Source organism: Rhineura floridana, chromosome 18 (genome assembly GCF_030035675.1).
Source record: "Rhineura floridana isolate rRhiFlo1 chromosome 18, rRhiFlo1.hap2, whole genome shotgun sequence".
Classification (NCBI taxonomy): domain Eukaryota; kingdom Metazoa; phylum Chordata; class Lepidosauria; order Squamata; family Rhineuridae; genus Rhineura; species Rhineura floridana.
Window position 1 is genome coordinate 18918332 of NC_084497.1, and position 14487 is coordinate 18932818.

The window sequence follows — 14487 nt, forward strand, 5'->3', positions numbered from 1 at the left end:
TTGGTAGAAATGTTCCGACTCTGGCTTCAAAACAAAAAATAATATTTTTATATTAATATTAATTTATTAATATTAATAAATTAATATACATTTGCCATTTATGAAGGAGTCGGACAGTAGAAAAATAGAGGAGTTGGAGTCGAAGGTTTGACGTACCAACTCCACAGCCCTGGTTGATAGGTGTAGAATCTTGACTGCATAAAGGGGTGGGGAACCTTTTTCACTCCGGGTTCCCTGCAGGCCAAGCTTCACAGGTGGGTGGGGAAAACCTCAGTAAGTCACATGATTGACTGCCCCACCCACCTATCAAAATCCCTGTGCTTACAAAGCCTGCCCCTGTCCTGGCTCCCAACCAGAGAAGCGGACTCAGGACTCAAAGACTGGGTTTCACAAGAAGTTTTATTCCAGAAGTCAGCACAGGAACGTAGCATCACACACTCTAGGAATGATTCTGGATACAGAACAGGAACAAACTAGGCATGTCTCAGGGACACTCCAGGCTTGTGGAGGCAACAGCAGACATTGGCGCAAAAACCTTATCACATCCAGCCTCTCAAAGTATAAGAGAGGTGGGCGGGCCCTCTACTTGCACTAATTACCCTGGCACTTCAAATCAAAATCTTTATTTACAGTCAAGTGATCACAAATTACCCTGGCACTTTCTAGCTTGTGCTGCAAGACGGGAGCTTCTTCTGGGAACAGAAAGAAATCTGTCTAAGTGTAATGTCTTTTCTCCAGCCGATGTGACCCTGAAGCGGTTGCCAACTCTCCCTCTGAACTTGTCTTAACACTCTGGCCTGGCTCCATTTGCTCATCGGCTAGATCTGGGCTGCATGCCAGAGAGGATTCCTCAGTTATCAGAGATGGAGGGGTGACTGGCAGCATTAAACTCGCTAGAGGGGGAGCTGTCAGAGGATTCTGGAAATGTCTTCCCAGGATTTCCCCAACATTTGCAACCCACTCTTCATCTTCCCAGTCTTGCCATTGATTCTCCTTGGGTCCCATGACAGCCCTGTGCCCCTCCTTTTTAGCTCCGCAATCATAGCTTAAAAGGGAGGCATGGGGCAGGTTTGGAAAGCCCGTCCCGCCTGATCCCATCAGCCTGTGAAAAGAATCAGCATGCAGCGGGATTTCCAAAATAAGAAGACCTGTTTTTTTTCTTCATCACTGCACAATGGAGCAGTCCCTGCCAGCCAATTCCTGCTTCCAAACATCAGCTGTAGCAGGGCCTACTCTGTCATGCAACGGTGAAGAAACAGGCTGTTTTGCAGTGCTCTTTAAAGTAGTCTCCCCTGCCCCTTTAAAGATCACTCCAGCTTCAACCAGTGCTTGGTTGGATCGCTGTCTCTTCACGATGGGGAGGGGGGGATGTTTTCCATATTCGCTTGATGGTGTCGAGATCCATACATGTCCCATTTGTGGTCGGATTATTGTGAAAACCCAGTTATCAAGCATCCATACGTGTGGGCATAGGCTACTCTCCTGAATCCACCTCTTTGCAGTGATTGGTCCATAACGGTTGTTTACGTTTCGTGCTCTGTTTTGGACGAGCTCAGAAATGTATATCTTTTTTTAAAATTCCCACGCATGCACAGGTTTGTGGATGTGCTATTGGGTGGGAAGGAGATGAGAGGATTAGCATACGATGGAGGAACGCGAGCACATGGACGTTCATATAATTGATTATCGGTTTAGGAAAGCATATTTGTTTTTCCTTGGTATTTCTAATGATATGTGAACACGAAAATCCGTACTAGCTTGCAACTTCATATGGACAACAGTGAATTAATGAGGACACAAAGCTATAATGCTGCAGATTATACAGCCGTATGGATGGGCCCTGAATTCGGATGTGCGAGAGAGCTCCCAGACAGGGCTTTAATCTCTGCTCAGGTGGTGAGTAGGGATTAAATCCTACTGCTTGGCTGCATGATCTTGTACTGCCAGGCCATCAGCTGACGTCACTAGTGATGTTATCTGGTGGGCATTGTTTGGAGGGCAAAATTAGACCACTTGGGAGGCTATGATTGGCCCGGAGGCTGGAGGTTCCCCAACTCTGATACAAATAAACCCATAAATGCGCAAAGATCCATGATAGCGAGTGCATCAAAATCTTCTGATTCTTTCACTTCCAATGATGGTGTAGATGTCACCATCCTTTCAGGACTGGGAGTGGCTTAAATGCAGAGCAGAAACCACTTGTGTAAGATGTTTTATCAGTGTAACCACAAAAAGAAAATTATTCATTATTATTAATTAAATTTATATCCCGCCCCATAGCCGAAGCTCTCTGGGCGGTTCACAACAGATAAACATCCAATATAAATTGATAATAATGGCTGTGCTCTCTCAGATAAACTTGCAAATGTTTTACAGGTGATACAATGAGAGCTTTTCTGAAGAGTCCCGATGGCATTTTGGCATTGAGGCCAAAGATCACCACTGTAGGAAGGCATGAAGACTCGGACATTATTCTGAAGGTGATTTTTAACATTAACAAATGAGTGTTCTGCCTATAATCCTTGCTGTTAAAAGTCTTATCACACTCTATTACAGTTGTTATTTCTTAGCTTGCACTGAATTGCCCCTGAAGTGTAGTGGTTAGAGCAGGTATAGGGAACCTGTGCCCCTCCAAAAGTTGTTGGACTACAATGCCCATCATCATTCTTGACTATTGGCCATTGTGGCTGGGGCTGATGGGAGTTGGAGTCCAGCAACATCTGGCAGGCCCACAGATTTCCCACCTTTACACTAAATTGTTGGTTTTCAAGCTGCGTTCTCAGATACGGAGTGTGCAGATTTCTGGCTTGTGGCACGTCTAAATTTCTTGTTCCTTTTTTTACTAGATCCGACCCCCAAGGTCAACCAACTGCAACCAGATGCAAAATGGGAGGGGGGGATTAGCAAAGCTAGAAGAGTATATTTCATCTTATTTATTACAGATCAGGGATTCTTGCAGTGTGTGTGTGCGTGTGGGTGGGCTTTCTACTTTTCCTGTTATTAAACAATTAGGAGTTGGAACATTTTATTTATTTATGTAAAATGTTGCAGTCTGCCTTGTAGGGAATAACTCTCGCAAGGCAACGTGCAACTGTCAGTGAACCAGCTGAGAGACATTTGAGTGATTAAAAAAACACAAGAACCCAGAATTGCAAGGAAGCACCCTGTCTTGGGTATCAGCGACATAGAAAACGTTGTTAAGCGAAGAGAGACTGGATGTTTTGTAGGAAGGGAGTTCCCAAACTGTGGGGCCTCTGTAGTTGGACAGGATCATATGTGTGAGGGCAGTCCTTAAGTTAAAGCCAATCCCAAACCTTTTCCAGCTTTAAAACCATTGTGATCTACTAGAAGGCACTGAGCAATGTACCCATCTCTCCTCCCGCAATGCTCAACCGTATTCTGCCATATGCATCAGAAACGCATGCGTTGCCCAGGGCAAACTCATCATCAGTGCGGAAAGGGTTGCTTCTTTGAAGGTAGTTTTCAAAATCTGTGTATAATGTTACTTGGTAGTTGGAGTATTTTATTTTACTTACAAATCCTAAGGCGGCTTACAAGTAAAACTCAATATACAATAAAATCGCAGTAAGACAGACTCGGAACCAAAACTGATCAGGATCTTTCTGACAGGGCAGCTGGTGTTATAGATAGTACAACCCAGCTGGAGCAGGAACCTGGTGTTGCCATCTCCTCCTTCCCTCCCTCCCTCTTCTCTTTATGAAGAGCAAAAAATATTTTTCATTTTTAAAGATAATTGCTGGTTGAACTGATTTACTAAAAAAAAAGCAGACTGTTGGGAAGGATTTAAAACATTTGGGATCTTTGAAGTATAACAAGAAAAGCTTCTGATGTTTTCCTGAGCGCTCCATAAAGTTGAAACAGAACAAGATGCAGTATTAACCAGAAACAGCAAATGGCAACATGATAAAAAAAAAAGTCTGATAAAATCTCCATTCCAGCCTGCAGGCCGTATCCAGTGCTAGTCCTGCTCAGGGTAGACCCATTAAAGTTAATAGACACGACTAACTTAGGTTGATTAATTTCAATAGGTCTGCTTTGAATGGGACTTGTAAACCTGCATCTCCAGGAAGTTTTTATGCTCCTGAGTTCTGAAGTGTAACTTTCAGTCTCTAGGAATTGAAGATCACCATGCAGCCATCGAAATCAGCGATTCAGAAAACAGCTTCATTCTTCGGGATTTCAACTCGACCCACGGAACGTTCGTTAATGATTGCCACATCCAGAACGCAGCAGTGAAAGTGAGCCCTGGAGACATTTTGCGGTTTGGCTCCAATGGGACAATCTTTGAGCTTGTGCTAGAAAATGCACCTCAGGTAAAGGGCGACGGCATCCATTTGACAAGGTCACTGCTTAATGCTTTTGTTAGGCCCCTTTCTTTGCTGCTATTTGCTCCCACCGCTTCCGTATTAAATCTATACATAATGCCATAACCTGAGTTGTACCACAGTGATCGTCATGTTGCTCTTAGTGCAATGAATCTGAAGTAAAAAATGCTTGAAGCTGTTAATCGTTCCAACTATAAACCTGAAGCCTAGCTGATGCAGTGTGTAAACTGTTGACCTCTCTCTCCGAGACACAAAGAGAGGCAGGTTCAAATCTCTCCACTGGCTCACCTTGGCCTGGTCACTGTTGGCCTACCTTGCAGGGTTGTTTGATGCTAAAAAGGAGGGGCGGGGCTATGTATATTATCCAGAGCCTGATGGAATAAAATTTAATTAATAGGTCAATTGGTGAAGCAGTAAACACATTGCCGGCCTGACAATTATTACTATTATTATTATTTATTATTTCGTTTCATTTCTAGACCGCCTATAGCTAGTAGCTCTCTGGGCGGTGTACAAAATTGGATTAAAATACAATAATATAATAAAATCAATAACACATAGCAGCAAGTTAACTAACAAAAAATTAAACGTAAAAACATTAAAATGCCTGGGAGTATAGCCAGGTCTTAACCTGGCGCCTAAAAGAAAGTACCATAGGCACCAGGCGTATCTCCTCAGGTAAGCTGTTCCAGAGTTCGGGGGCCACCACAGAAAAGGCCCTAGATCTAACAACATTCCTCCGGGCTTCCTGATGAGTTGGTACCCGGAGGAGGGCCTTAGATACTGAACGAAGTGAACGGGTAGGTTCATAGCGGGAGAGGCGTTCCACAAGGTATTGCGGTCCCACACCGTATAAGGCTTTATAGGTCAAAACCAGCACCTTGAATCTAGCTCGGAAACAGATGGGTAGCCAGTGCAAGCGGGCCAGGACAGGTGTTATATGCGCAGACCGATAGGTCCTCGTCAACAACCTGGCTGCCGCATTTTGCACTAGCTGGAGTTTCCGAACAGTCTTCAAGGGCAGCCCTACGTAGAGCGCATTACAGTAGTCCAATCTAGAAGTTACCAGAGCGTGAACAACTGAGGCGAGATCGTCACTGTCCAGATAGGGGCGTAGTTGGGCTACTAGGCGAAGATGGTAAAACGCATTCCGTGCCACCGAGGCCACTTGAGCCTCAAGCGACAAGGAAGGGTCAAAAAGGACCTCCAAACTGCGAACCTGTTCCTTCAAGGGGAGTGTAACCCCATCTAGAACAGGATGAACATCCACTATCTGGGCAGGTAAAGGGCTCACCAACAGTGTCTCGGTCTTGTCTGGATTGAGTTTCAGTTTATTAGCTCTCATCCAGTCCATTATTGCGGTCAAGCAACGGTTCAGCACATCAACAGCCTCACCTGAAAAAGGTGAAAAGGAGAAGTAGAGCTGCGTGTCATCAGCATACTGATGGCAACGTACTCCAAAACTCCTGATGACCGCACCCAGAGGCTGCATGTAGATGTTGAAAAGCATGGGGGACAGAACCGACCCCTGAGGGACTCCACAATGGAGAGTCCAGGGTGTCGAGCAATGTTCCCCAAGCACTACCTTCTGGCGATGATCCGCCAAGTAGGAGCAGAGCCACTGCCAAGCAGTGCCCCCAACTCCCAACTCCGCGAGCCTCCCCAGAAGGATACCATGGTCGATGGTATCAAACGCCGCTGAGAGATCAAGGAGAATCAACAGAGTCTCACTCCCCCTGTCCCTCTCCCGACAAAGGTCATCATACAGGGCGACCAAGGCTGTTTCAGTGCCAAAACCAGACCTAAAACCGGATTGAAACGGATCCAGATAATCGGTTTCATCCAAAAACGCCTGGAGCTGGCCGGCGACCACCGGCTCCAAGACCTTGCCCAAAAAAGGGACATTCGCCACCGGTCTATAGTTGTTCAAAACATCTGGGTCCAAAGAAGGTTTCTTTAAAAGTGGTCTTACTACTGCCTCCTTGAGACTGCCAGGGACTACTCCCTCTCTCAAGGAGGCGTTTATCATCTCTTTGGCCCAGCCGGTGGTCACAGCCCTGCCGGCCTTCACCAGCCAAGATGGGCAAGGGTCCAGAGCAGACGTGGTCACCCGCACCATTCCAAGCACCTTGTCCACTTCCTTGAGCTGCACCAACTGAAATTCATCTAACAATGAAGGACAAGACCGTGTTCAATTGAGGCACTGCCTTGATGTGGCTGTGCCACTAAAGTGGCATTCTGTGGTATGGCTGTGGAGTAAGTCTTGCAAATGCACTGCAGTGTAGTGTCCTAGGCAGAACTTGGAAAAGTTACTTTTTTAAAATTACAACTCCCATCAGCCCTAGCCAGCATGGCCACTGGATTGGGCTGATGGGAGTTGTAGTTCAAAAAAGTAACTTTTCCAAGCTCTGGTCCTAGGACCTGAAAAGTAGAGGTGTGAAGACCTAGGAAAAAACAGAGGCCTAGGAAAAAACAGAAAAATTTTGGGGGGGGGGAGTTTTTTCCCTAAAGCCTTTTTTATTTGTTTTTCCAAAAAATTGGGAGACAAAATCGATAAAAACCTGTTTTCCCCCCAGATTTTTCTGGGGAGGTTTTCTGTGCCTTTGCTGCTGAAAATCAGCAACCTTCAAAGGGACAGTTGGCGCAGCTTGGATAGAATGCTTAGAACCATTCATTTCTCTGGCTTCCAGCAGCGTAGGTAGTGGCAGTGTGAATAAGCGGCTGATGCAGGCTGCCGAAACATTTTGCGCTCTGCTCCTTCCCAGCTCTGACTGCTGCTGTGTTGCTAGGAAACAAAGCCAGAATATGGTTTGTCCTGATGTTTGAACCCAGTATCATGGTTTATTTCCCCCCAAAAAACCCACGAGCGGTAAGCCAAGAACAAACTTGGGTTACCAGCGGTGGGGTGGTATTCAATGTAGTCCTACTCAGAGTAGACCTATTGAAGTTTTTAAAATGACTAACTTAGGTTCATTAATTTCAGCGGGTATGCTCTGGGTAGGACTTAGTTGTATGCAATCCATGGTTTGTTTGGAGAGAGGTTGAAACCGAAGGAGACACAAGCTCTGGTGCTGCGTGGATGATTTATTACGTATCTCCTTCCTCAGGAGCCGTGAAGCCACGTGTCTCCTTCATTCTGCCAAATTATCAGTTGGAACAATGAAACATGTAACAACCCTTTGCCAAAGCCCCACGCAAAACACAGTTATCAGGGCATCAGACTTGGAGAGAAACAAGCTCGAGTTTGGACATCATGACAAGCCAGAATCTGGTTTCTAGCATGACAAGAGTTTGGGAACCGCTGTTCTGGAATCACTGTTCTAACAGCCCCTTTGTCCCTCCACGCTCCCTCCAAAACTAAATGGTTAATGGCTTCTTCTGATGCAGTGTTGAATGTATTCATGACAAATGGGATTGCATAGACAGTAGCATCGTAATGTGTGACTACTGAGCTTTGGAACTAGAAGAAGAATTCTGGCTCACCTAGGCATGAACCTCAGAGGTCTAGACCTGAACCACAATTGCTCTATAGTGTGTGACTGCTGAGGTTTAGCGCTAGGCAGTTAAGAAGCCATTCTTCTAGCTCCAAACCTGAGCAATACAGTATGGGATGGGGTTTGTATTTAGCTCCATATGGTGGATAGGAGAGTTTGATGGGGGGGAGGGTGTCTGTGTGTTTGTGGAATAGGGGTCAGGGGTTCTGTGCACAAATCCTTAGACCCTAATTTTACCTTTTAGTAACATAGTTAAGCTGCTCCCTTCACAACTTAAAAAGCCTTGAAGAGGTGAACCTGACTAGTTGTCCATTCATACTAGTGATGGGCTCTATTTCTGCAATAATTGGATTTGCCATCGGATTAAGTATTATTTCCGATATTCTCTATCTTTGCAGAGAGAATTTTAAAGTAGCAACTCTCCGTGCCTGATTTCTAATTCATTCTTTTTCTGATTCGTTTTTTTTTTAAATTCACTTTGAAATCATCCATAGTGTCAATGATACTTTTATCAATCTACTTTCTGTGTGAGCTCTTCAAATGTGTATTCCCTTTCACTGATGTCAGTGAAGTGTTGATTGTAACTGACAGGCAGAAAGCAGCAGGGGGGAATGTGGTATTGATTGTAAGCAGCAGGGGGGAAGACACTGACCTGATTATCTGCCTTAATCTGCTCTACAGTGCACTTGAAAAGGAATATAGACAGGCAATAATTACAGAGTTCAGAATAAAGATCCATACCAGTGGAGACTTGTGAATAAATAGCGATTATAATATCAAGATAGATACAGATATAAATATAGATATCAGGTCATTAATGACCAGCAAGGGGCCACACTTAAAAACAGAACGTAAAAAAGGAGAGGATTCCATCCCTAATTCATATACACACCACACACCATTATAGCTTCACAGTGGCCAGAGCCCTGAAAAGCTTATAGCATCCTGGATTTGTAGGGGAGGGGAGATTAAAGTGTGGACAAAGCTTCCCTCATTGTGCAAACTTTTCCTCTGCAGGTGTTCTGTCCTCCAGTGAGTCGCCGTGTGGCCTGGCCAGGGCAGCTCCAGATAGTCACAGAGAAAAAAATCCCTCCAGCAGCAGCTGCTTCTCAGTTGCCATTCCTTCAGTCTCAACAGTCCCTTCCCATTAGCCAAAGCTGGTCCTATGGAACAAGTGGGACTTCGCCGCATCCACCGCTCAGAAAAAGGCCTGTAAATGCTTGGGGTAGAGCAGTCTCTTCGCCTTCCTTCTCTCCTGATGCTTTCAGCAGGCCTCCTGCAGCAATACAAGGTATTGCCCTAATCTTTGTGTTGCATTGGTTGGAAGTTCAGTCCTGCGATTCTAGGAGATTGTGGTTATTTATCACGGAAGAAGTGGCATTGTAAACAAAAACCCAGGTCCCTTCCCGCAACGAGTTTACAATCTAAATGTCGTCCGTGCAAGAAGAAACAAAGGAAGGGAAGGGAGAAAAAAGCAGAACGTTTGTTAGAGAGGGAGAGCCAAACGTATCAAGAGGTGAACGGCTCTGTTTTGTTTGAGGGTGAGCCAAAGGTTTGCGGAATAGGTGGCTTTTGAGAAGGGATGTGACGGGCAAGAGAGAGAGGTGGCACGATGCAACAGTGATTACTACCACTGGTTGAAGTTCTCCGTATTTTCAAATTGGTGTAGTTGTGTGTAAATGACAAAGCTAGCCTTTAGTTTACACTATCAGCCTCATACCCGGAATTCCAAGGGCAGTTTTGAAAGGCGTAGGCTGCCACCTTGATTCAAAATGGCGTCCAATGGTATCCAAACAAGAACGAATGTCTCTGCTCCTTGATCTCAGGAGCCGTCACTTGGTGGCAAAATTTAGTTACAGCATCTTACGAGGGGTCCAAACACGTAGCAAGCAAACCACTTTCCAAACAGCATAATATATAAGCCTGGAAGGTGCCAGCTACAAGTGCTGCAGTATTTTAGTTTACATATTTTAAGCACTTCTACAGGTAACAGTAATGAGTAATGATGACATACAGTACTCCCTCTGCCCCCCACTGGCACTTTTGTTCAGAAATTGCTCTAGTCTGATGAGGCGACAGAAGCGGCCAGTGGGGTGTGGAGGTGCTTGAAGCCCAGAGGTGCCCAGGCAAGGCACAGACATAAAAATGTACCTTCGCACTCAACCTTAGTTTCCTTATTTGGTGTTACCCTTTTCTGTGTTGTTCTCTTCCAGGAGACGGGACTGCTGCTGGTACTTTGACGAACGTTATTCAAGGGGATGCGCTTCTCAAGGAAAGGGTGAGGTGCCTGCAGCAGTCTCGAATTGTTTATTTAAAGCAGCCTTCCTCAGCCTGACGTTTTCCAGATGTTCCTGGATGCCCAAATGCCATCATCCCTGACCAGTGGCCATGTTGGCTGGGGCTGATGGGAGTTGGAGTCCAACAACATCTGGAGGGCATCGGGTTGGAGAAGGCTGGTTTTAAACATTTGTATCCCACCTTCCATTAAAAGTCCAAAGCTGCTTACACTTTGAAACCAATAAACAGCAATATTAAATACCGTAGTGCAACTTCTTCCCCCCAGGCTTTTGATGAACAGTGTGTGTTGTTTCCCTGTTAGTGTACTACCAAAGCTTTCTGCAGCTGTTACAGGGGTGGTTTTATGTATTTTTTTAAAAATTGTGTGTGTTTTTGTGTCAATGTGTCTTTAGAGTGGTTTTGGTGGTTTTGTTTGGCTCCCTGGGCTGCTACTGGGAGGAAGGGCGGGATATAAATGTAATAAAACATAATAATAACTATGCTGTAAGTCACTTGGAGGCCTCTTTGTGTAACGTGCAACTAAGCAAAATAAAACACAGGCAGCAGTAATAAATTCAAATCTTTATTTACGGTCATCGACCAGCATAAAATAGAGACATAAAACTCTCATAAGAGGAGATTATCCTAATACACAGAAGAATAAAATGGGGTAAGAAAATACGAGATAAAATTGTTAAAACATGATATTATAAGATAAGATTAAGACATAAGATTATGAAGTTCCAAAAGAAAGAAAGAAAGAAAGAAAGAAAGAAAGAAAGAAAGAAAGAAAGAAAGGTTACAAGATGGCTCTAGGGTCAGTTCCTGGCAAGTTTTACTTGGTGCAGCACAAAATTTGGCAACACTGAAAGTAATAAATGTATTTTGGTCAGAAAGGAGTGAAGAAACATAGAATGCCTCTGACCGTCCTGGGGCTTTCAGTAGGAGCGGTTCAGTCAGAGTTCTACGTAAATCACGATAGACTGAACAGCACAGGAGAACATGGACCCCCGTTTCCACCTCTCCAGAGTCACAAGGGCACTTGCGGTCATGGTAAGGGGTTTTTCAATATCTTCCCTGCATAACTGCTGAAGGGAAGACATTAAAACGTGCCATTGTGAAAGCTCTGCAATGTTTTTGAACCGAGAGTACAAAAAGGTAGTTTGCAGGTTTATTAGGCTGGAGTGCTCTGTCAGTTGAGGTGTAGTTGGAGGTTAAACCCAGATCATATTGGTGTTCAACATCAGCAGTGCATTGGCAACAGTAATAAGACTACCAAGTAACACCATTTCCAGACAGAGACAGCATTGGAATAAAACATTATTTTGTTAAAAAAAATCCTACAATAGAGTAAAAATAGACCTATGGGCAGGGATGATGGGAATTGTAGTCCAACAACCTCTAGAAAGCCACAGATTCGCCACCTCTGGTTTAGGGTAACTTAAAAAAAAATCTCATTCAAATACCTGCTTCATCTGGTGAAATGTATATAAGATTTATAATTAGAATAAAGAGATTTGGGATTTCATAAGAAATCCAGCAATCAATTTGTTGAGGAGAAAAAAGACAGAAGCCTGTCACAAATAAACGCTGTATTATGGTCCCAAGCAGCTCTATCCTCTACACAGGACGAGGTAATTTTGAAACTGGGGAATGAAATCAGTCGCCTCTCTGGCTTTGAAAGCGAGTGCAATCACAAAGACACGGTGATAGCGAATCTTCAAAACGAGATTGCAGCGATGACAGAGAAGATGATGGCAGCTCTTACCAGGAAGGATTCTGAGTTTCATCAGAAACTGGTGGTTCTTGACCAAGACGTTGGCGCAAAGACAGAAGAGATCAAAGCCTTGAAAGAGGAGGTAGGGGGCTTTCCTGTGGCTTAGAAACATAGAAAGCTGCATAGCACCAGCGTTCAGATGAGGGTTCTTCCCTTCCTCAGTGGGACCCTGTGCATGCAAAACATGTGCTCTGCTGTGAGCTACAGTTAGGAATGGGGGAGGAATACCTTTATTTATTTATTTATTTATTTATTTATTTATTATACTTGTATACCGCCCCATAGCCGAAGCTCTCTGGGCGGTTTACAATAACTAAAAACAAATACAATTTAAAATACATCTTTTAAAAAACAATTTAAAACACAATTAAAAAATTTAAAACAATATATCTATCAAGCGCCCATTAACTATCGAATGAGTCAGGGAGATACTATTGTTATTGAAACTCCTCAGGAGAGCCCCCCCTGGAGGACCCCTGGAGGGACCCCTGGAGGGATCCCTGGAGGACCACGTTTTGCTGCAGACCGACCCAGACCACTTGCTTGCAGATTGGAACCCAACTCCCAGTCAGAGTGTACCCTTTTCCGGATTTTTCAATGCAAAAAGTATGCACAAAAATAGGTGTTTTGCATAAAAGATGCATGCAAAGTGCTTATTTTACTGCCAAATGCATTGAGGAGTGTTTATTTTATCTGATGTATGCATGCAGTGGGTGGAATAGGATTCAACAAGATGGGACAGAATGGACCTTCTCGTTCCTCCATATCTTTTTTCCTATAGTTTTCTCTGACTTCCTGATGTGTGACAAGCCATGGTTTGCCCAGTTTGGATGTAACAGTGAACGATGGGCTGCTGTGAATCAGAAGTCAAGGGGACTGGAGCATGTGGGCGGAGGAGGCAGTGCGTCTGCTTTTGGCTTTGGGGGCTTTTTTACACGTGAAGCTTAAAAGCGCTTATTCTGTCTGTCTCTCTAACAGGAACGTGATACGTACATGGGCCAGTATACGAACTTGCAGCTTGTGCCATCTCTTCTGTATTAACAACTTGCATGTAAATACTGCAAGAGAGGTTCAAAGCAATTTGAACCTGAAGTATGAAAGCAGACAGAGCCAGTCTCACCATTGTCCTGAGTTGCATTTATTACATTTGTAGATAGTCCTCTCCTGGGGGCTGAAGGTGGTGGCTCACAGATTATTGCGGGATCCAAGGAAGGTGCCTGTGAGACAGGAATAAGCGTAAATTAATGTAAATTGCACAGCTGTAGAGATCTGTCTAGATCATAGAATAGTAGAGTTGGAAGGGGCCTCTAAGGCCATCAAGTCCACCCCCCTGCTCAGTGCAGGGATCCAAATCAAAGCATTCCCAACAGATGGCTGTCCAGCTGCCTCTTGAATGCCTCCAGTGTCAGAGAGCCCACTACCTCTCTAGGTAATTGGTTCCATTGTCGTATGGCTCTAACAGTGAGGAAGTTTTTCCTGATGTCCAGTCGAAATCTGGCTTCCTGCAACTTGAGCCCATTATTCCGTGTCCTGCACTCTGGGACGACTGAGAAGAGATCCCGGCCCTCCTCTGTGTGACAACCTTTTATGTACTTGAAGAGTGCTATCATATCTCCCCTCAGTCTTCTCTGGGTTTAGAAAGAAGGGGGAGGGGAGATGACGGAAGAGCCAATTCCTGGGGTTCAGGCAGCCTGGCAACTAGCTCTAACAAAATTTGACAGCTTATGATGGAGATGCTCTATAAGGATAGGGAGCATGTGACCCTCCAAACGTTGCTGGTCTCCAACTCCTATGATCCCTGACCATTTCCCATGCTGATGGGAGTTTTGAGTCCAACAGCATCAGGAGGGCCACAGGTTCCGCATCCCTGCTGAGAAGGTAATGAATTGATGGGGGGGGGAGTTATAGTTCCAGAGTGGCTTTAATGTCCATTCCGGCTACACTATTATGATGTCTGAAATGCCTGACCAGGGACCAAAAAAAGAAGACTCACCGCAGTGAGAGTCTCTTCCCCTACTTCTGGTGAGCATGGCACGCCTACATTTGCTGACCTGCACAGTTCCTGCTTCCTCTGAATCTTCCATCCAGCATACTGAGACTATAGGATCGCTCTGTATGCCTGACAGACAGGTGTTTTGTGTATGTCGTGGGGCAGGGGTGATCAGAACTGTCCTGCACTTTAGATCCATGGGGTCGAAATGCACAATTGAATCCCAGTTGGTGTGAACATGCTATGTGTTTGTCTTTGGTTCCTATAACCGTCTTTGTCATAGGTTTGCAACTTGCAGAGAAACACCAGCGAAGTGTTATACCATTCTCTTTCTGAGCGAGACCTACAGATTGCACACTGGAAGCAAGAGAGCGAGACACTGAAAAAGAGCTATTCTCTTACAGCAGGTATGCCTTCTCCCGTCAGCAAAAATGCTTCAGGATAGATTTTAAGCATTTTGGTCAGCTGGTTATTCTTCCCTTTACCTTTTTACAGGGGTGGGGAACCTTTGGCTCTCCAGATGTTGCTGAACTACAACTCCCATCAGCCCCAGCAAATATGGCCAGTGGCCAGGGATGGTGGGAGTGGTAGTTCAGCAACATC

General features: G+C 44.8%; 1 protein-coding gene across 7 annotated transcripts in view; it reads left to right on the plus strand.

Moving 5' to 3' along the window:
• The window catches only part of FHAD1 (forkhead associated phosphopeptide binding domain 1), a 63922-nt gene that overhangs the window by 3361 nt on the left and 46074 nt on the right, over positions 1-14487 (plus strand). For all 7 annotated transcript variants that reach the window (XM_061601678.1, XM_061601675.1, XM_061601680.1 and 4 more), the window contains exons 2-7: positions 2377-2480; positions 4128-4334; positions 8858-9131; positions 10054-10118; positions 11746-11976; positions 14168-14291. In XM_061601678.1, coding sequence (XP_061457662.1) covers positions 2385-2480; positions 4128-4334; positions 8858-9131; positions 10054-10118; positions 11746-11976; positions 14168-14291 — 997 coding nt within the window. In that variant the 5' untranslated portion in view covers positions 2377-2384. The remainder of the gene's footprint in view (positions 1-2376; positions 2481-4127; positions 4335-8857; positions 9132-10053; positions 10119-11745; positions 11977-14167; positions 14292-14487) is intronic.